This window comes from Musca autumnalis, unplaced genomic scaffold (assembly GCF_047663935.1).
Source record: "Musca autumnalis isolate F117 unplaced genomic scaffold, ASM4766393v1 scaffold_1, whole genome shotgun sequence".
NCBI lineage: Eukaryota > Metazoa > Arthropoda > Insecta > Diptera > Muscidae > Musca > Musca autumnalis.
The window spans coordinates 181,487,159-181,507,119 of record NW_027411644.1 but is presented as its reverse complement, the minus strand read 5'-3'; the positions used below and the strand labels follow the sequence as shown (position 1 = coordinate 181,507,119).

Here is a 19,961-nt window from a genome sequence, read left to right as displayed (position 1 = left end):
AGGCTGTTTGCTCAAAAAGTATAGACTTGCCCCTAAAAAAAACTTTTACCATCGTAATTGAGGCAACGAATGCAAGTTGTCTCAACAAAAATCAAAGTGATTCCACAGCAGGTCTTAAAGTGAACTTATCCGAAATTTTGTGTGGGAGGTACGGGATGGAGTGGACAAATATAGTCCATATTTGAACCTGATCTATATCTGGTAGATGTATTAGGATGTGCAAAGTATAGACCAATTTGGCAACTACCTTCAAGAGTTACCGTACGAACAATTTTTCCGAACATTTTGGAACTGTTGTGGGGGAGGTACCTGAAAGAGTGGACCGATATGGCTTTTCTTCAAACTTAAACTATGTTTGGACAAAATATTACTAAGGCCAGATTTTGGACCGAATCGGCAGTTCCGTTCGAGAGTTATCTTGCGCTTCAACCACCTCACACGGTGTCATAGGGTTTTTTGCAACTTTCAGGCTATTCTCTCGGGAAGTATGGTTTTGCCCCTGCTGAAACTTGTACCGTCGTATGGAGGGCAGTGAATACAAGCTGCTAAAACAAAAATCAAAGCGATTCGAGAGCTGGCCCTAAACTGAACTTTTCCGAAATTTTGTGTGGGAGGTACCCCAAGGAGTGGACCGATTGAGTCCATATTGAAACCTTATCTAAGTCTGGTACACGCTCCACGATGGGCAAAGTATGGACCAAATCGGTTACTCCCTTCAAGAGTTATCGTGCGCACAAATTTTCCGAACATTTTCGAACTTTTGTGGGGGAGGTACCGGAAGGAGTGGACCGATATAGCCCATCTTCGAACTTAAACTAAGTTTGGATAAAATATTACGAAAGCCAAAATTTGAACCGAATCGGTTTATCCGTTCGAGAGTTATCGTGCGCTCCAGCCAGCCAGACAGACAGACAGACGGACGGACATTGCTCAATCGACTCCAAATTGTCTGAAACACATTTCGTCCAAACATACTTGGGGTCTAAAACCATTATTTCGATGAGGCACATTTTGCCCGTATGAAAGTGTATATACCCTTCATAGCCTAAAGGCTGAGGGTATAAAAATATATATTGAACAGCTTCACCAAAAATTCACATGTCCTTTGAACGAAAAAATGGAATTATTTATATCGTGATTTTTAATGCATTACACTGGTAACCCTGATCTCAAAAACAATTGTTTGCTGAAAACATGGCTAAGCCGTTGAAACTTTGTTGCTTATTCTCTTTTCTGATATGTGTTGATCATGAGTGCTGCAAAATATGAGTATGCGTGCCCAATGCTATTTTATTAAAGCAACAATATCAAATAGCATCAGCATCGCTAGCAATATTTTTGTGAAATTTGTTGCTGAACTATAGCCCTCATAGAACGGTACCTCCCGATTTTTGGTATTTTCAAGATTTTAGCCTCATTATCACATAAAATTAGTTTAAATTTAGATACGAAATTCTCCATTTGGAGTTTTTAGCTATCTCACAGAAGTTGTTTGATCAAGGTCCACGTTTTGATGTTTCAAGGTTTTAGCCTAATTTTGACAACGAAATGGCTTAAAGTTCGTATTAAGTATCTTTGGGAGTGCTGAACGTCCTTTCAGAAATTTGTAGCTCCACATATTTTTTAAATGTATTTCGAATCATTTTAGTTGTAATTCGAGATTTCCATTTGTAATTCATAACATTTTAATTGTAATTCGATAATTCCATTTGTAATTCGAAACATTTCAATTGTAATTCGAATTATTCCATTTTAATTCGAATTACTCTATTTGTAAATTGAATTATTCCATTTGTAATTCGAATTATTCTATTTGTAATTTGAATTATTCCATTGGTAATTCAAATTATTTTATTTGTAATTCGAATCTATCCATTTGTAATTCGAATAATTCAATTTGTTATTCGAATTATTCTATTTATAATTTGAATTATTCCATTTGTAATTCGAATTATTTTATTTGAAATTAGAATTATTCCATTTGTAATACGAATTATTGCATTTTTAATTCGAAACATTTCATTTGTAATTCGAAAAACTACACCTGTTTCAGATATATTTTGAATCAAGAACAACACCTCCCGATTTTCCAACAAACAAAAATCCCACTCTCCAAGACACTAATACTTACCGTGGTAATATGCGGAACAGGTTAAAAAATTCGTCGAAAGATCTGCGGAAATCCGCCATTGGCTGTCACAAGCCCGGATGTGAAAAGAGAAGTGTATAGGCGATGGGTTGCTAACCCTACCTGGTAAAAAACCTGTTACCATGAAAAACAACAACAATTGTCAAGGTTTTAGCCTCATTATCACACCGAAATGGCTGAAATTTGGTATTTGGTCTTTGCTAGGGGTATAAAGCATTCCTACAGAGAAATGTCGGTATAGATCCACAATTTAAAATAGCGCCCATGTAATGATACCGCCCGATTTTTTTTGTCACATTTTCGGACTGAAATGTGAAAACTTTTTATTAAAGAACAATGTTTTGGGTATGGACGCCATGGCGGAGGAGCCTAGTCCTAAAATAAAGAAAACTTATTTTCCATTTTATTTTATTAACACATAGGGATGACTAACATTTCCTTTATAAAAGTAATGAAATTTATAAAGACAAATAAAATTTATGATAAAATAAAATTTATTTGCAACAGTATGTTTCCCCAAGCAGCATCAATGTCGAAACATAAATCTTTTGAAATTCATTCTTTTTTTTTTGCTTTTGGTAATGTAATAATTCATATTAAAATCATAAATAATCCTTGTATATACATATGTATGTATGTCATCTTGATGATGACAATGAAAGAGGGGTACATAAATAAATGTCTGGCAAACGCAATTATATTTGAAATGCCCCTCCAAAACAAAAAGAGAAATTAGTAGAACGTGAGCAAATTTGATACTTCAATTTAATTTCAAGTGATAGCCTGTATCCCTGTAGCTTTAAGAGCTACTACATTTAATTTCATTTCCTGCTGTCTGCATAAATTAGCACTACAGGCTTTCACTTCAATAAAGGACAACTTCACGACCGCCAAATAAAAGGTTTTATGACATCAAACATATGTTTGAGTGATGCCTTTTTTTGCAGTTCGCCATATGCAACAAACCACTACAAAGGCAACAACAGCAACAATGTACATATATGTGTATCATTGTTGTTGTTGCTCATATTGTGACCGGGATCCACATACCCCCAACGACGAACGGACTCACACACACAAGTGGTTGGCCAAAACAAAGAGGACTTTTATGGACCACATGTTGTGCTAATGTGACAACACACACGGTTTCACAACGTGGCGTAAAAACAAACAAAACGCACATACACCGATATATACTGGAACACAGACACATTAAAAAATCGCAGCACATAACACACATATCTAGGACACACATTCATACACATCCCTACAAGAATGAATGAATAAAAAAGGATTTCGTAAAATGTTTCTTTCATCTTTGTTTTTAAGTTTTTTGTTGTTTATAAAAAACCAAGTTGTATATTTGTATGTACATATGTATGTACAAATTATAATATATGTATGTAATGTTTGTATTCCTTGATTGCTATGTATGTGCTTGGTAAGCATGTGAAATCCTTCTTTCACAAGTTCAAGTAGGTTGTTTTAAAGTAGTTTTTTCCATTAAAGAATATGCAAATACACATTCCGCTATAAAAATAGGGCTACTCATGAGTCGGAGAAATTTGGTATTTTATAATGGACTGCCATAACTGCGGCATGTGAATATGACCATGTGTTTTATAAATGTCTAGGAGGTATAATGGGGTTTTAAAATAATTTTTGAGAACATGTAGCACTTAAAGTTTTGTTGCATAAAGAAAAGAAGAGAGATGTCAAAGAAAACAAATAGACAAATAGACCTTCTCACAGAAAACATTGAAGTTCAATAGATCTTCTTCTCATAGAAGACCAATGGGTCTTCTCATAGAAAACCAGAATATCTTCTCACAAAAGACCAAAGTGTCTTCTCGCAGAATACCAATGTGTCTTATCGTAGAAGACCAATAGGTCTTCAAAAAGAATACCAATAGGCCTTCTAAAAGAAAACCAAAAGGTTTTTTCAAAGTAGACCAATAGCCCTTCCATAGATGACCATAAGGTCTTCCCACAGTAGACCAAAGGTATGAGAAGTCACATGAAGAGAGATTTTGGTTTTCTATGAGAAGACCTATTAGTCCTCTAAGAAAAGTCCAATTAGTATTCTTTGAGAAGACCCGGTTTCCCGGGAATGAAAATTTCGCACATTCCCGGAATGTGCATCGGGAATTCCCAAACTCTATACATTGGTATTTTATATGAAGACATTTTGTCTTCACTGAGAAGATCCATTGGTCTTTATTGAAAAAGACCCTTAAGATTTCTTTGAGAAGACCCAGTGGTATTTCATCAGAAGACCCCTTGGCCTTCTATTAGAAGACCCATCGGTCATTTGCTCTTAGAAGACCAATTGAATTTCTCATATTTTTATGACAAAACACTGTGAGAGGCGGTTTAAGATTAATCCCAAGATATATGACCGTGGAAAGTAAACTATTTGTTTTGACTTTGTTTCGTTAACTCTTGCCCTACGTAAAGAAGATACAAGGACCAAGCAAGCGAAAACCAACACCACTACCAGCACCTTCATTATTATCGTCATCACCATAAAGTGCAATGTTAAAAAAAAAAACAAAGAGGAATTTTTGGCATTTGTGGTGTTCCTTAATTAAATTAATTGTGGTCTTGGGTAAAAAAAAAAGATATATAATACACATATAATGTATAAGGAATTGTGTTAATGTATACACTAGGGTTATAACTTTTTTACAACTTCGTATCCCTGTATCATATTCTCTTAAGTTTTTAGCTGAGATTAGATAAAATCTTAATTATTAGGTGATTCGGTAAAAAAGATCAAGCAGAAAATCATTTGAAAATTTTTCGGTATAAGCTTTTTTGACAAACTTTTGAAGCCCCTATAAGCAGATATATTAATGAAAATAAGCCTAGAAGTCACACGACATAACCAAAATTGCATAACCTTTTGTTTGCCACCGTAGTGCAATGGTAAGCACACCCGCCTTGCATATCAATTAGAAGTGGTTTGTGCGGGACCTTTTTCAATATTTAAATGGAATAAAAGTTATTATAATCAATAATAGACAAATGGTCATTCATTCGTTCAACAGGAAATTATTTTTTGAGATTTTTTTCTTTTCAAAGTGGTTTGTGCCTGACCTTTTTTATTACTTAAACAGAATTAGCTTTTTTGTCATTTATAGGCAAAAGTTCATTCATTCTTGGTACAGGAAATCATTTTTGAGAAAAAAGGTCAAAAAGTCATAACCTCAGTATACACACATACATACATATTTCACTACCACTTGCAAACACTTTGGACATACTATTTAACTAAAGCAGGTTATTTATTGATTGCTCCTTACCCTGCGTTTACAAATGCCAGTATTGGCAAGACAATAGCAAAAATACAAACCTTTTTCACAAATACATTGATACATTTTTAAATATGTGTAGAGAAAAATATGAATGTATTGGTGAAAATGGTTTGTAACTTAGCTATTGTCTTGCCAATACTCGCTGTGTGTAAACGCCTAGTTAAAGTAGTAATGGCAACCAACAAAAATGGCCTTGCTGCTCATTTTGGGTAAGACTTTCCTGAAGTCCACATACTCAAGTGTATATTTTCTTTATTGTGTGTTTGTCAAATATTAACAAATGCCATTAACAAGGAATTAACAAATATTTATTTAAGTAATAATCATTGAGTTTTCGTTACAAATGGCTTAGCTAGTGAAGGTTAATATTAATAATGATTTTCTAACGACATATCGATAGTTAGATGGATAAGCAAATTGCTGACAGTCTAGTATTTGGCTACAGGAAAAGAAGTTGAGGAAATTATTATGTGTTTGCATATCATTAGGTGCTATGTAAATATATGCAGGGCAAATCAAATTTGACTGTATTTTCTCAACTCCAATCTTAGATTAAAATTTTTTATGGGCTTCTGATGATTTGTCTATTTTTCATAGTTAACGAGAAATTTTTATTGGATCAAAGTTGATTGCACTATTATAACACTAATCATTAACTCATATCAAACGTTCTGCTCTTTAACTTGCAAGAATCTTCAAATTTAACTCTTTGTACTTAAAAAGCGTTCGAGTATGAAGAGGAGCAAAAATTATAAGAAAGTTGTACACTATTTTTTAATTCTGCTGTTTTTGACATTTAAAGCTGAAAACACATCCAACGTTTGGGTAAAGTTTTATGTCGTTTTGGCCGTCTGTTGGGTATGATGCCGAAAAATTCAAGTTCATTTGAAATATATGCCGGCAAACAGATCAAAGCTGGACTTTGGTGTCGGCATCGCCCTGTTGTTATTGTTTTTTTTTTTTTTCAACGCTCAACACAAAACTTTACTCAAATGTTGAATATGTTTTCAGCTTAAAGGGTGAAGGAATATATCTGTAGACTTCGTTATATGTAGATGTAGTTAATTTCAATTCCTCGTCTCTTGTATGAGGAATGATGTATGGACTATGTGTGTCCACAAGGAAGTACAACAGTTAACACCGAAGTCGTTAACAAAATGTAAAAGTCTGGTGTATGAGTTTTTTTTTTTTTGCAAAACGACTTTTAAACAGCAGAAAACATGATCCGTTATGATTATTTTTTACTTTTTATAGTAGAGAATTCGCTTTTATTGCTCAAAAATACTCGAAAACTTCTTAAGAAATGCTTTTTTATTGACTTCCACAGAGTCATGCAAAATATGTGATGAAGATACAAATTAGACAGTATCCTCACTGCACCATGCCCTTGTAAAAATCGTGAGTTCTTTCACGTAAAAAGATGTAGTCCAGAAGCACTTGCACTCATGATTCAACTACTTTTTTGGCTACAAATATTTTGCTGGGTACTGTTAAATTGTGTTAAATATATTTTGTTTGTGAATAGATAGAATAGATAAATCGGATCTAATAATAACCTTTAATGCATCTTCAGTATGTTGAATTCAATACCTACTACAAAGAATGCATACACTACATACATATAAAAAAATCTATATTGTTATATATTCTTCTTTTATAAACATCATTATTATGGCCAACATCATTTCCTGCAAACCATTTCGACAAATAATCGGAAATACTTATGGTATGACCATCAACAAGAACATATTTTCATAGCTTATAACTTTTCTTTTATAGCTCTTAGGATACCCAACACATAGACGGTGTTGTATTGGTTATGTTTTCATCCCATGATAACAAAACTTGTTGAATAGCAAATAGTATTATATTGTACTTGTAAACCCACATATAAATAGTTTAAGAACTTAGAATAAAATAAAATTATATGCATGGGTGTATATTTAAAAGCAATAATATGAAAAACAACAAACAGTTTTATTAAAACAAGAATTTACGATCAATAACAAGGCTATATGGTTTCAGAAATATTTTTATATGATAGTTAAATAAACCGAATGTATTTTTTTTAGTTTCTAATATTATATTATACTTTACAAACATATATTTACAGTTTGTAACTTACCTGGTATTGGACCGCATACTCTGGGTATTATTTCTAGTATTGCTGAACATGAGGGATCTTCAAAACATAATTGACGGGCTAATATACAATTTAATATTGCCGAAGCGACTTTTATATTAGAACCTGTAAAGAAAAGACAAATTATTGTAAGTTTATTTGAAATGTATTCAAAACATAAATCTTAAATTAATTGATGTATTTTCACATTATAAATGGTCGCCTAAAAGTCGACTATGATTTTGGACTTCATTTCACTTCCAATCACTTTATGGTAAAGTGATACCTAATTGAAAAGAGTATTTTTCAAACCACAAAGACTGAAGCCGCATTTACATTTAACAGTACGTTTAGCAAATCCAATTGATGTTAGTTGTCGTTTTCATGCAATATATGTCAAAAAACGACGTAATGCACTTAATCAACGTTAAAGTGTATGGTCTATAAGGCGTTTAACAGGTTAAGAAATGCGTCGTTTAAGTTGTCAATTCCATAGAATATTTGTCAAATAAATAGCGTATTTGCCCCGAATAAATTGTTTATATTACTCTTAGGACCGAAACGATTCCAACAAAATGATTGACATTTCATTTTTAGTATTCACTATGGAGTGCAACACATGCTCAAAGAGAACTATTGGTACGGGTCCACATTTGGTTATAACCCCCACAGAACGGATTTTCGATTATTTTTTGAACGGTTTACCCACATTATTCAATATAAATGGTCTTCAGTGGGTGTTTCAAAAATTTGTTTAGATAATTGTCGATATAGGTCCACGTTTTTATAATTGTCGGTATAGGCATGTTTCCCTAAGACGATTCGAAACCAAATTCGTTCGAATTACTACCAAACTCCTGTTATTGTAGAAAAAAAAAAACAGAATTTTGGTAGTAGTTCGAACCGTCTTAGTGAAATAAGTCTTCAATGTGAGGATACATTAATTTCTTAGGGTATAGGCCTACGATTAATATATATTTGGAGAGATTGTCACACAAAAGTTATATTTGAAAAAAAAACTGTAAATATAGGTCCATTATTTCGTAGAACAACGTGTAAAAATACTGCACCATATGATCTATTTTGAAGGATTTTACGCATTTTCCGACTGAAGAGGATGTTACTTTGTGTTTCGGATTCTCAATTGGTAGAAAATATCCAAACAGAAAACGTTCAATATGTACATATATGGCATTACATTTCAAGCAAAATCTTCTTTATAAAATATGAGTAGCTCCTCTCATTAAATAGCAATTGGATCGATTAGTTTTTCTTACATAATACCACAGGTTCTTCTTTTGCAAATTCGTTCGTCAATAGCTTTCTAAAAGGCCTTATTATAGTATACAAGTAGAATTTTTAAAGAATGTCAGAAAAATCATATTATAAAAGACCCCAGCTTTTCTTATAGAAATTTAGAAACATCTTCAGTAGATTTCCTCATAAGAGATCGATATCACTATAAAAGATCAGTTAGTCTTCTTATTCAATATGGTCATTTCATGCAAAACCCGAATGACTCCTTAGTCCATATTTACATTAGGCAATTTTCCTTGCGGCAATTGTCAGTTTGTCGATGAGAGAGGGTGTTGAGAGGCAAAGGGTTACCATATGTCTCACCTCTCTCTCCATCAAACTGACAATTGCCGCAAGGAAAATTGCCTAATATAAATATGGACTTATTGAAGATATAGATATATATAGTATATCTTTGCCAATAATATATGGGATCTGAAACCAAATGCATTTTGTAATCAAAAAAGGGACAAAAATAGTGGTGTTTAAAAGTAATGTTCTACAACACTGTGCAACATTGTTAAGGTAATCTTGTGCAAACAATTTTAGATGACGCTTTTTTGAAAGTACAGACCCAAACGACAAAAACCTTAGTTGGGTTTTGTTGTGTCAGATCCAGCTAGGATTTTATGGCCCCATCTAAACATGGTTAAATATTGACTTTTTAAAGCAATTCTGGTCTATATCTCTGAAACCTATGTGAACCGCCATCTCACCTTTGAAGCAAATTTGTAGATAAGGGCAAGAATAAAATATTTGTAGAAATAATGAACTCGAAAGATTACATTTATTGCCTCAAGTTTTAAAAAATATTGAAAATTTCCATAATATTTCGCACCATATCTCCAAAACCGTTATTTTTTTCTTGATGTTTTCTTCTTCTTCTTCTATTCGCTGGAATGTAATACACAACTCTTCAGAACATGTCATTGTTGTAAAATTCCTCTATCACGTTGTTTTCAGTATATTTTTCAACGACCATTTATTAAATATGTCAATAATGTGGTGATATCCGAAATGCGAGAGTAAACTGTTGGTGTGAAATGTATTTGTAATAACTGTTGTAAAAGATATGATGCAAAATATCGCTGAAACAACATGAAGTATGCATTTTAGAGTTTCAGAATGTTCTGAAGAATTGCTGAGAAGAAGATTTTTGCAAAGAGTTACTTGGTTCAACTCCCAATAGTTAGTCCCGGTCCACACAAGCGTGAATTTCATTAAAAAATTTCATGAAATTAGGCTTTCTTAAATCGAATTCCCGACTACAGAAATTTTATGATTTTACTCTATTATGGAAGTCGATCTAGAGCCGCATAATTTCATGCAATTTTTTTAATGAAATCACTCTAGTGTGGAGCGAGACTTAAGCTGATACTGACCAGAATTTCAGCAAATATGGAAAATCGTATATATTTTTTTGATTTTGATTCCCTATATGGAGCTTTTCTTATATGGTCTGTTCAAAAATAAGTTCTACTAGTTTAGGGCTACAATAACGCCAAAGACAGCAATGCTAAATTCCTATTCGTTTCTGAGATAAAGGCCCGATAAATGCAAAAAATGTAGTTTTAGCCCGGTTTAGATGAGGCCATAAAATTCGAACTGGATCTAACAGGACAAAACTCTACTAGGGTTTTTGTAGTCTCAATATGTACTTTCCAAACATGCATACTAGACGTTGTTTGCATTTTCATTGTTGCATAGTGTAATAGTATGAATTTTGTTTTCTCATACCTTGTGCAATCATATGTTTAACGTAAACATGTTATTAATACAAATATTCAATAGCTGTGTCTTTTTACGTGATAATTAGTAATAGTTATTACTAATGTTGCAGATTTTGAAAGCTGTATAAAGGAAAAGTTGATGAAAAAATGTTTCAGCAACATTTAGTAAGTAAAAAGACACACTTATTTTTTTTCTATTATTTATTCTATTCGTAGCAATTACAATTGTGCCATCATTGTTCATTGTACCATGAATTCTTCCATGATTCGTAGTTTACTTTCATTTACTTTTTTTTTATTTTAATGTACTTGTTTTTCTTAAATTATTTTATTATTGCATTTTTTATTCAATTTTCGAATAATGTTTAAATTTAACGGATTTTTAAAATTTTGTACCTCGAAATGCGACCCTGCATTGTGATCAGTTTTTATTTTTACTCTCCCAAAACAAGCAAAATATTCTCACTCTCTCTCTCACCATACAACACAATTGACAGCCAAACAGCTGTTTACACAAAATTGTAGATATCATTTTTTTCTCAAAGAATTTAAACAAAAGTGCGGAAAAAATAAGTTAATTAAATCCCCTTAAAATACAACAATAAACTAAACATGGAATTGGATCCGGATATTATTAAAGAATTTGAAAATCTTGAAGTATCAACCCAGAGGCCAAGTGAAGAAGAAATCAAGAAATTTGATGAAAATGCACCGCTCAAAGGCATCCACAGCAACAATGGCAAACACAATGGTCAAAGTGGTGAAAAGCCAAATGTTTATCATCCCACATACTCAACCATACCAAAATTCTTTCATGCTCCACCGGCTCCAACAGATACCTTAAGGCAAAATCTACGCAAAGAAGCTCATTCATTGTTTTTGCAAAAACGTTCCCAAGAGTTGTTGGACAACGAAGAACTGAATACATTATGGTCTATTTTGGAGAAACATTGTACACAAGTGACACCAATGGGTCAGCAATTGATTGGCTATGATGACTATCTAAAGGTTATGCAAGCAGTTAGTGCCAAATGTCGCAAATATCTAACTGCCCGGCTATTTGCCAAACTACAATGTCATTCGGGGTATTCGGGTAAAGTGGAGATTGTTTCCATTTTCAATTACACAATGCGTAAAGTATGGCTAACACAAGGACGTATTGGACTGTCGTTCTATGATGATGTGGGTCAAGGTTATTTACGAGAAATCGATATGGAGAATTATATTATTGATATAATACCAACATTGGCACAAATAAGTGGATGTGTTCAACCATCATTTCAGAGTTTCTACGTATGTACTGTGGTAAAGAAATTCTTTTTCTTTTTGGATCCTCTCCATACTGGGCGTATACGCATACGTGACATTTTGGCGTCTGGTCTTTTGACTGAACTTTTAGAATTACGTGATGAGGAATCATCGAAAGAATCTCAAGAACATAATTGGTTTTCAATGCCATCCGTGTTGACAGTTTACGGCAATTATTTAAATCTGGATAAAGACCACAATGGTATGTTGAGTAAACAAGAGTTGGCAGATTATGGTTCCGGCACGTTGACGTCGGTGTTTTTGGACCGCGTTTTTGATGAATGTCGCACCTTTGACGGTGAAATGGATTATAAAACCTTTCTTGATTTTGTTTTGGCATTGGATAATCGTCATGAACCACAATCGCTGCATTATCTATTTCGCATTTTGGATGTCCAGCACAAGGGATACTTGACCGCCCAAACATTGCATTATTTCTTCAAGGGGATACAAGAGCAAATACGTGCTGTCAATGCAGAGGCTGTGAATTTTGAAGATTTGAAGGATGAAATTTTTGATATGGTCAAATCAAAGGACCCATATAAGATAACATTGCAGGACTTGATTAATTGGTAAGGAATTGCAGTTTACATAACGGGGGTTGTCATGAATAAAATTTCCCCGTGAGTTTCGTCTTTCCGCCGTTGCAACTTAAGGGAGAAAGGGAAAAAATGTACGGGGAATTGTCGTTCATGATAAACTCCAACATCTTCCTTAGTCCAAAACCAAAATCCACAAAATTTTAGCCACATTTTGTTAGATTTCGGGTATAAAAACTTGTCTGTAGTGTTATACTGTATTCCATGATGTAATGAGCTTCTTACACCATGCTGTGTTCTATATAGACCCCATAGATCGGCAACTCACGATTTTCGATATTTTGTAGATTTAAGCCAAATTCGAATTAGTTTTATTCTCCTTTGGGGATATTAATCTTTCCTGCAGGGAATTGTCCCGATATTGGTAACGTTGAATGCTTCATCCACATCCAACCGAAATAGCTAATTTTATGCTATATCGGTTCACGTTTTCATATGGCCTCCATAGAAGTTTATTCGCGATTTTAGTTATTTTAAAGTTAATCGAGACACCCCACTATTAACCCACTTAGCGCCGAGAAAACTTAAAATTGTTTATGAAATTATATTTCTGAGACTATCTAAGCATTTTTCAAAAAAAAAAAAAAACAATTTTTTTCTTTACATGTATGTATAGTTTTCCTGCAATCGGGCCTTCTTTTAAAATTGCCAAAAACTTTGGGGGTTATATAGGTGTATCCTTATATGTCAATCCCTTGGTTTTTGATTGAGAAAATACTCTTACTATATTCCTAACAAATTCCTGACTTTATATGATTCTAACATTTATGATTAGCTTTTTATCGCATATTTAGGGCCATTATTACACGTGTTCTTTTACTATCTGATGGATTTGAAAACGCAAAATAAACCAATTTGGAGGCACTAAAAATATAATTTTTACATTGAAAGTTTATGCCAAGAAGCTCTTCCTTGAAATTCAATTATCACTTTTAACTTTAAGTTGAGCGGAACGCTCTAAATGTGTTCGGTAAATCCAAAATATAACAAAAGAAGACTTGTAATGTTGTAAAAGTCGAAAATTACAAAAAAGTCGATTTTTTGAATAGCTTGGGGTTTAGGCCAATTGCGTGGAAATGCATAGGTCAAACGAAGCTTTATAAGCGTGAAATGACAAATAACAGACAATACTAAAACAAAATGCAAATAACCCCACAGAAATTTGAAAGGTCCCTCACGATTTTCGGCATTTTGAAGATTTTAGCGTCATTATCAAACCGAAATAGCTAAAGTTTAGCATTTAGTTTTCGATGGGGCTATAAAATATTCCAGAAGACAATTGTTAGGATAGGTCCACGCTTTCATATACCTCCCGATTTTTTGTGTTTTGAATGTCGTGGCGTCAATATCGTACTAAAATGGTTGAAATTTGATATTTAGGCTTCTTTGGGAGTATATAACGGTACCTCCCGATTATCCGCATTTCCGGAATTTAGCTACATTTGGTGACGGAGCTACCTGTGATTTAACATTTGAGATTCCAAGTGGTCACAAAAATTCTGCACCAAAAATTGTCAACGGTTTGGTATAGCCCCCATGTAACGGTATCTCCTTATATGTAACGGTATCTCCTTATAATCCAACAAAAATTGTCAATATAGGTCCATGAAGTCTTCAGCTACATTTTTGACTGAACTATATGTAATATGATATTAGAGGGTCCCAGTGGTCACAAAACTTCTCCAACAAATATTCTAGTCTAGCTTTAGATGGTGCCAGTGGTCACAAAACTTCTCCATCAAACATTCTAGCATAGCTTTCATATCATGGTCTCTCCCGATTTTATGTATTTTGAGGATTTCAGCTACAATATTCACCCAACTAGCTGTAATTCGACAGTTGAAGTCCCCAGTGGTCAAAAACTTCTTGGCGACATAGGTCCATGTTTTAGATATAGCCTCCATATAACGGTACTCCTGATTTCAGGAGTTTATATACATTTGTTGACAGAACTATTTGTAATTTGACATTTGTGGTTTAAATTGGTCGCAAAACTTCTCCACTAAAAATTATGAACACAAGTCCACTCTTTGATATAAGTTCCATATAAAGATGAATCCGGGTTGAAGATATTTTTAGATGAATTTTCCTAAGATATTATTATAAAGTATCTCCACCTAAAATTGTTGCAGGAAAGAAAACTAATTATTCCACTTTAGTTCAGAAGAGATATTGGGTTGTAACCATAAAGCTTCTGGACTTAGTTCAGTAGGTTTGGCAGGGCAGTTGAAAAGGTGCAGTATGTCGTGAGGGCATGTGCCGCATGCTGGGCAGATGCTTTGCACGCTCTTATCAATCCTTGTCCAACAGGAATTTAGACGGTTTGGCTTGGCAGATGACTCTCCTCAGTTGAGATAGATGGGGAAACATATCACAGGATAGTTGTTGTATCATCATAGGTTTGATGCTTTGTCTACAGCCGCTGATCTATGGGTTCTATATTAAAACCTGCAGGGAGAAATTCGAAATGATTAGCTTAGGAGATAATGTGTGAACTTCATTGGAAGCGAAGGATTGTGGATTGCAAGTCTCATTTACTAATTTTGCTTTTTCAGAATACTACTCGATTGGTTCTGTTTTGCAAAGGTAGACGTTCAACGAATTGGCATTGCACATTTTTTAGCATCGTTAGAAAGTTATTGAATTTTATTTGTTTTTATTATTCCTGATACCATATAGACTTTCAAATGTAGACCAAAGCTGCTTGGTATTGCAGTGGTCAAGATGTTTTAGACAAGAACAACCTTGATCAGAAGTTGAGAGGCCTGTTTATATTTAGGGCTTCATGTATGCATCTTGAACTTCGGTTGTTAGTTCATGAATGACCATTTTACAAGGTCAGGCAGGATATATCGTGACGGTAGTACCCAAGTATGTACAGCATCGACAACACATTGTTGATGAAGATATTGTGGGATACAGTACAGTCAGCCCGGCCGAAACCAAAGTCATTTCCCTGAAACAAACAAACTTCATCTAAAGTTGCACTTCTACTGTATTCATTTTGTCTTTTTATTACATTTAGTTACAAAACGTTGCCATATTTTTCTCTTTAAACTTAAATGCTTTTTAAATTTAATCTGTATTGTCAAAATCTCCTTCCCCATTGCATCCTTTTTTTGCATATCCATAACTCACATATATTTTTTTAATTTAATACGAAAATACACACAATCAACGCTTCAGAAATCCCTATACACATAACGTTGGAATCTCATTATTGTATTTAATGATGTTTAAATTAATTTGCTTACGTATTTAAAAATTATTTTATTATTATTTTACACACACTTACACAAAACCATACATATATAGCTCTCACACAATTTTAATATTTATGATGCATTTAACATTAACATATTGACCTCATTTACCGAATATGTATGGAAATGGGTATGCAAATATGTGTATGTATGAACTTGTATATGTATATACACATGTCTATATGATCACTTCTTGTACACTTTTTATTCACTGTTGATATGCTATATATAAAAGTTGGTATTCTGTATTTAACTTTTATTACATTCCATTTAATATTCCTTTCTTGCTTCAATACTACTCTATCCAGCTGCTTACTTACTTATACACAAGTACCGCAGTTATATATATCTAAGTATGTATGTACATAAGAGGGTGGCACATATCACTGTATCCTTGTAAGTTGTAGTATTTTGCCATTATTAACATTACACGTTACGCTGTTATCAATGTATATACATAAGTGCATTTATGTTTTTATGTAGTCTTCACACATAGTACGTATGTGTATATTTTTGTGTTTCAACCAAATGCAAATGTTTGTATGGTGGTATGTATATAAACTTTTATACGTATACACAGTTGCGAAAAAATAATAGCAACACCTCCATCGGAAGGAAATCTTAAGTAGGCTTTCATATTTGGACTTGTAAGTTTTGTTAACCGTTTTATTCACTTTTAGAACTTAACGATTCTAAAATAATAGAAACATAACTATGCTTACAATTAAAAAAAAATATTAAAAACTCATCAAAATTTTTTAAAAGTCATTGACGTTTAATAAAGGAAAATAGGACCGATGTCCTTACATTCGCACTCAAACAAAACAAATCTCTATGAGGTGGTAACGCCTGCGGATTGTCTTGAAATCAAATAATTATTATTAATCAAGGACCACTGAATGTCATGGTCTACTGTCCCCATCCATCTCCATCGTACTTGAGAACAGACATTGAATTTCAATCGCATATTTTCTTTGCCTTTTTCGGCGCCACTATGGTGCAGTCGTATGCACAAACGCATTACACAGTATGGACTCGAATCCAAGGCCAGACAATATAACATTTTCAAAGGAAGCTTAAACACCTCTCAGCATAAAGTAGGCTACATTTCCTGACTATTGTAAATTTGTCCTTGCCCTATAGGAATTTAGACGGCTGCACCATACCGAAGGTAGAGCCAAAACTACTCTGGTTTGTCGTGATAGCTGACTTCCTGTAGCAGACAGATGGGGATGTACTCCGATGACCGCATTCACACGATATTTGTTTTTATGATCTGCGACTGCATCTATGTGTATCCCACACCACTTGATAAAGTTGCTGATATAAAGGTTATTTCTTATATCGTTGGGCCTCTCTCTCTTTAGATCATGAAGATTCCATTCCACATCCCCCATATGGTCCATATGGTGTAATGAGAGCATCCTACTTTATTGCCCTACTGGAAGAATCTTCGTCTCATGGCATGAAGAAGCATCCTGTTTCAGTTCTCAGAGCGGTGTTCTGACCGATTTAAATACTTTTCTATCGACCAGGACATTCTACTCTGTGCTCATCTCCGCAGTCCACGTGGCAAACAGAATGGCCGTAGATTTAGTGGTGGATATTTGCACATTCCTCACTTGTAAAAATGTGGTAAGGTCGATCATATAGGAGTTCAAACTTTCACAAATGTCATTAGGGAAGGTACCCGACGTCAAGATCGTATAATCAGATCGTATAATGTTTAACACTACGGGGCTTGGACTTGTTGTTCCTGAATTCCACTTACGACTGGCGTCCACACATATAATTGATTATCCAACGTTTCAAACTTGGCTGGAGGGAGGTCTTCTCGATGTCCTCAAACAACGTGGATTGCTTGACAGTATCAAAGGCCGCCAACATTATCGCACAGCTAGCTCTTGTTGAGTCCTCGACTAATGTGTAACTCTATAGCTAATTATGGCGCTTTGGAGAAGTAAAATCATCGGACTGTACGATTCACATTTGCTGGCATCCTTGCTTGGCTTCAGTAGCGGATCCACCACGCCCATTTCCGAGACTTCGGACACGATGTTGGAACGAGAGGTTAAACATTTTGTTGAGATATTTAACTCTCGGCTCAAGTCCCAACGCTTTGGACGATTTAACATCTTCCATTGTAAATTGTGGTGGATCTTCTCGACAGGAAGAGCAATATAGTCACTGTTACTCCCGGGGTTATCGAAAAAGTTCGATTATAATAACTTTCGCTCCTCTTCTGATCAGTCTGTGTAATGTCGCAAAACTTTACTGAGGTCCTACCTTCTTTCTTCTCTGGGATCGAAAGTGACTTAACCGTTGCCCACAATTCACTTATTCCACTCCAATGTTGGTCCGCTTATGCTCTCCGAGCAATCTGTTAAGGTTCAGTGTCAGATCCCTGACTCTGGGGTTACTAGAATTGGCTCTACGAAGGTCATTCACGCTCATTTGCTAGTCCCGTCGCCTCTGCTGCGAAATTAAAAAAGTTGGATGTTTCATCCGAATTTGTTTGTGCTTCCAACTGAAGTTCATAGGGCCTATGATTCGGTCATAACCAAAAAATCGTCTGAAGACTGCTAAAGAGTAGTAAAGAGTAGTGGTAAATGACATCTCGTTAAAGGTCTTCATGACGATTTTTATGTTATGGCCAAATCATGAGCGCTATGAAATTTATATTATATATTCAGAAATAACTCGCCGACTTCAGTTAGAAGCACAAACAAATTCGGATGAAACAACCAACTGTTTTAGTTTTGTTGACCAGTGTAATTGATGAGCTACATTCAAAGCGGCTTTGAACAACGTCTTATTTTAAAATCCTTCCAAATTAGTATTATAGTCATTTGACGTTCAATATTCTTATTGTACCTACTTATCATACTATAAAAATGCCATAAAACATACACTGAGCATTGTGTATATGATCTGAACCCGTGATATCGGTACATAACTATCTAGCTATCAATGAATGGCTTGTATGGATTTTTTTGTTATTACCTCTTCTTCGATTATGTTTGCCACTGCAGTAACATGGACCCATGCACACACAGCCACACCCACATAAATATCCATAGGTTCACTCGTGAACGTGTAATGCAAGTTTCATGTTTCTTTTCAATAAAAAAAATAATAATAATGAATGTGATGGTGATGATTACGATGATACTCAGCATCATCATCCTCGCATTTCTCACTTATATCTCCACTGGAGCATGTAAATTTAATTTAGCAGATATTAATTAAAATCATACATATTGAATATGCATGTGCAATACGTACGTACGTACGGCTTCTTGCTATCACTGTTGCAATTGTGCTTTGTAAAGATTGCTGCTGCCTGCAGTAGCTCAGCAGATTTGTTGAAATTTATTCTTTGTTTTGTCTGTGGCATAGTTATTATATATCACAAGTTTCACATTTCCTCTTTTTTCATTTCCAATTTTCCATTTTGATTGCATAATTCACTTTTTTCTTTACTTTCTTTTGTTTTTCATTTTAGTGGCCAAGCTGAAACCGTTGTCTCCATACTAATTGAATTTCACAAATTCTGGGCTTATGAAAATCGTGAAGAAGGTTCACATAATGTTTAATTTAAAATTACTTATTACCCGTCTTATTGTTTTCACATGCAGCAGGCAATTTTAAGCTATTCTCTGTGCTATGTGTGTGTGCAGCTGGAGAAAGTTTTCTTAATTAAGTTATTATTTTAGTTTCCTTTTTAAGTCCTAGTTCGAGTAAGGTAGTATTATAGGGGAATATGAAATAAGATCTAATTATAGTTGCTTTTATATTTTATCATAAAACGAACGAAAAATCTTTTAAAATTTATTTGGTGTACTTAATTTTTTTGTTGTATATTAATAACTTATTTCAATGTTTAATATTTTCAAAATATTTAAAAACAGATTGTCTGTTTAGCAAAACTTTTCTTATTATATAACTACATTTAAGATTTTTCATTTTAAGTTATAACATTCCAATTATATTTTTTTCATTATTTTGATTTAAAATTATTTTGTTTATATTAGGACTTCAAGATTATGACACATATTTAATTATGTTGTTGCTTTTTTCTTCAGAACTCATTTCTTTACATCCAACATTTTATTTCACTTTAGATTGTTAAAGTTTAGTTTTAAATAAATGTTCTTTAATTATAAATAATAATTTT

At 33.9% G+C, this 19,961-nt stretch overlaps 2 protein-coding genes across 3 annotated transcripts in view; one reads left to right on the top strand and one right to left on the bottom strand.

The window, feature by feature from the left end:
- The window catches only part of Gfrl (Glial cell line-derived neurotrophic family receptor-like), a 618,264-nt gene that overhangs the window by 226,679 nt on the left and 371,624 nt on the right, over nt 1-19,961 (bottom strand). For both annotated transcript variants that reach the window (XM_073959142.1, XM_073959143.1), the window contains exon 3: nt 7,592-7,714. In XM_073959142.1, coding sequence (XP_073815243.1) covers nt 7,592-7,714 — 123 coding nt within the window. The remainder of the gene's footprint in view (nt 1-7,591; nt 7,715-19,961) is intronic.
- On the top strand, nt 11,094-19,957 carry LOC141388791 (serine/threonine-protein phosphatase 2A regulatory subunit B'' subunit gamma-like). The gene is made up of 2 exons (XM_073959141.1): nt 11,094-12,494; nt 19,290-19,957. The coding sequence occupies exons 1-2, from the start codon at nt 11,227-11,229 to the stop codon at nt 19,378-19,380; spliced, it is 1,359 nt and encodes a 452-aa protein (XP_073815242.1). The 5' UTR covers nt 11,094-11,226; the 3' UTR covers nt 19,381-19,957.

Bases quoted from the DNA above. Each gene is read 5' to 3' on its own strand.
- LOC141388791 (XM_073959141.1), top strand. From the start codon at position 11,227: ATGGAATTGGATCCGGATATTATTAAAGAATTTGAAAATCTTGAAGTA. The intron at 12,495-19,289 runs GTAAGGAATTGC...TTTTCATTTTAG, and splicing joins TTGCAGGACTTGATTAATTG to TGGCCAAGCTGAAACCGTTG.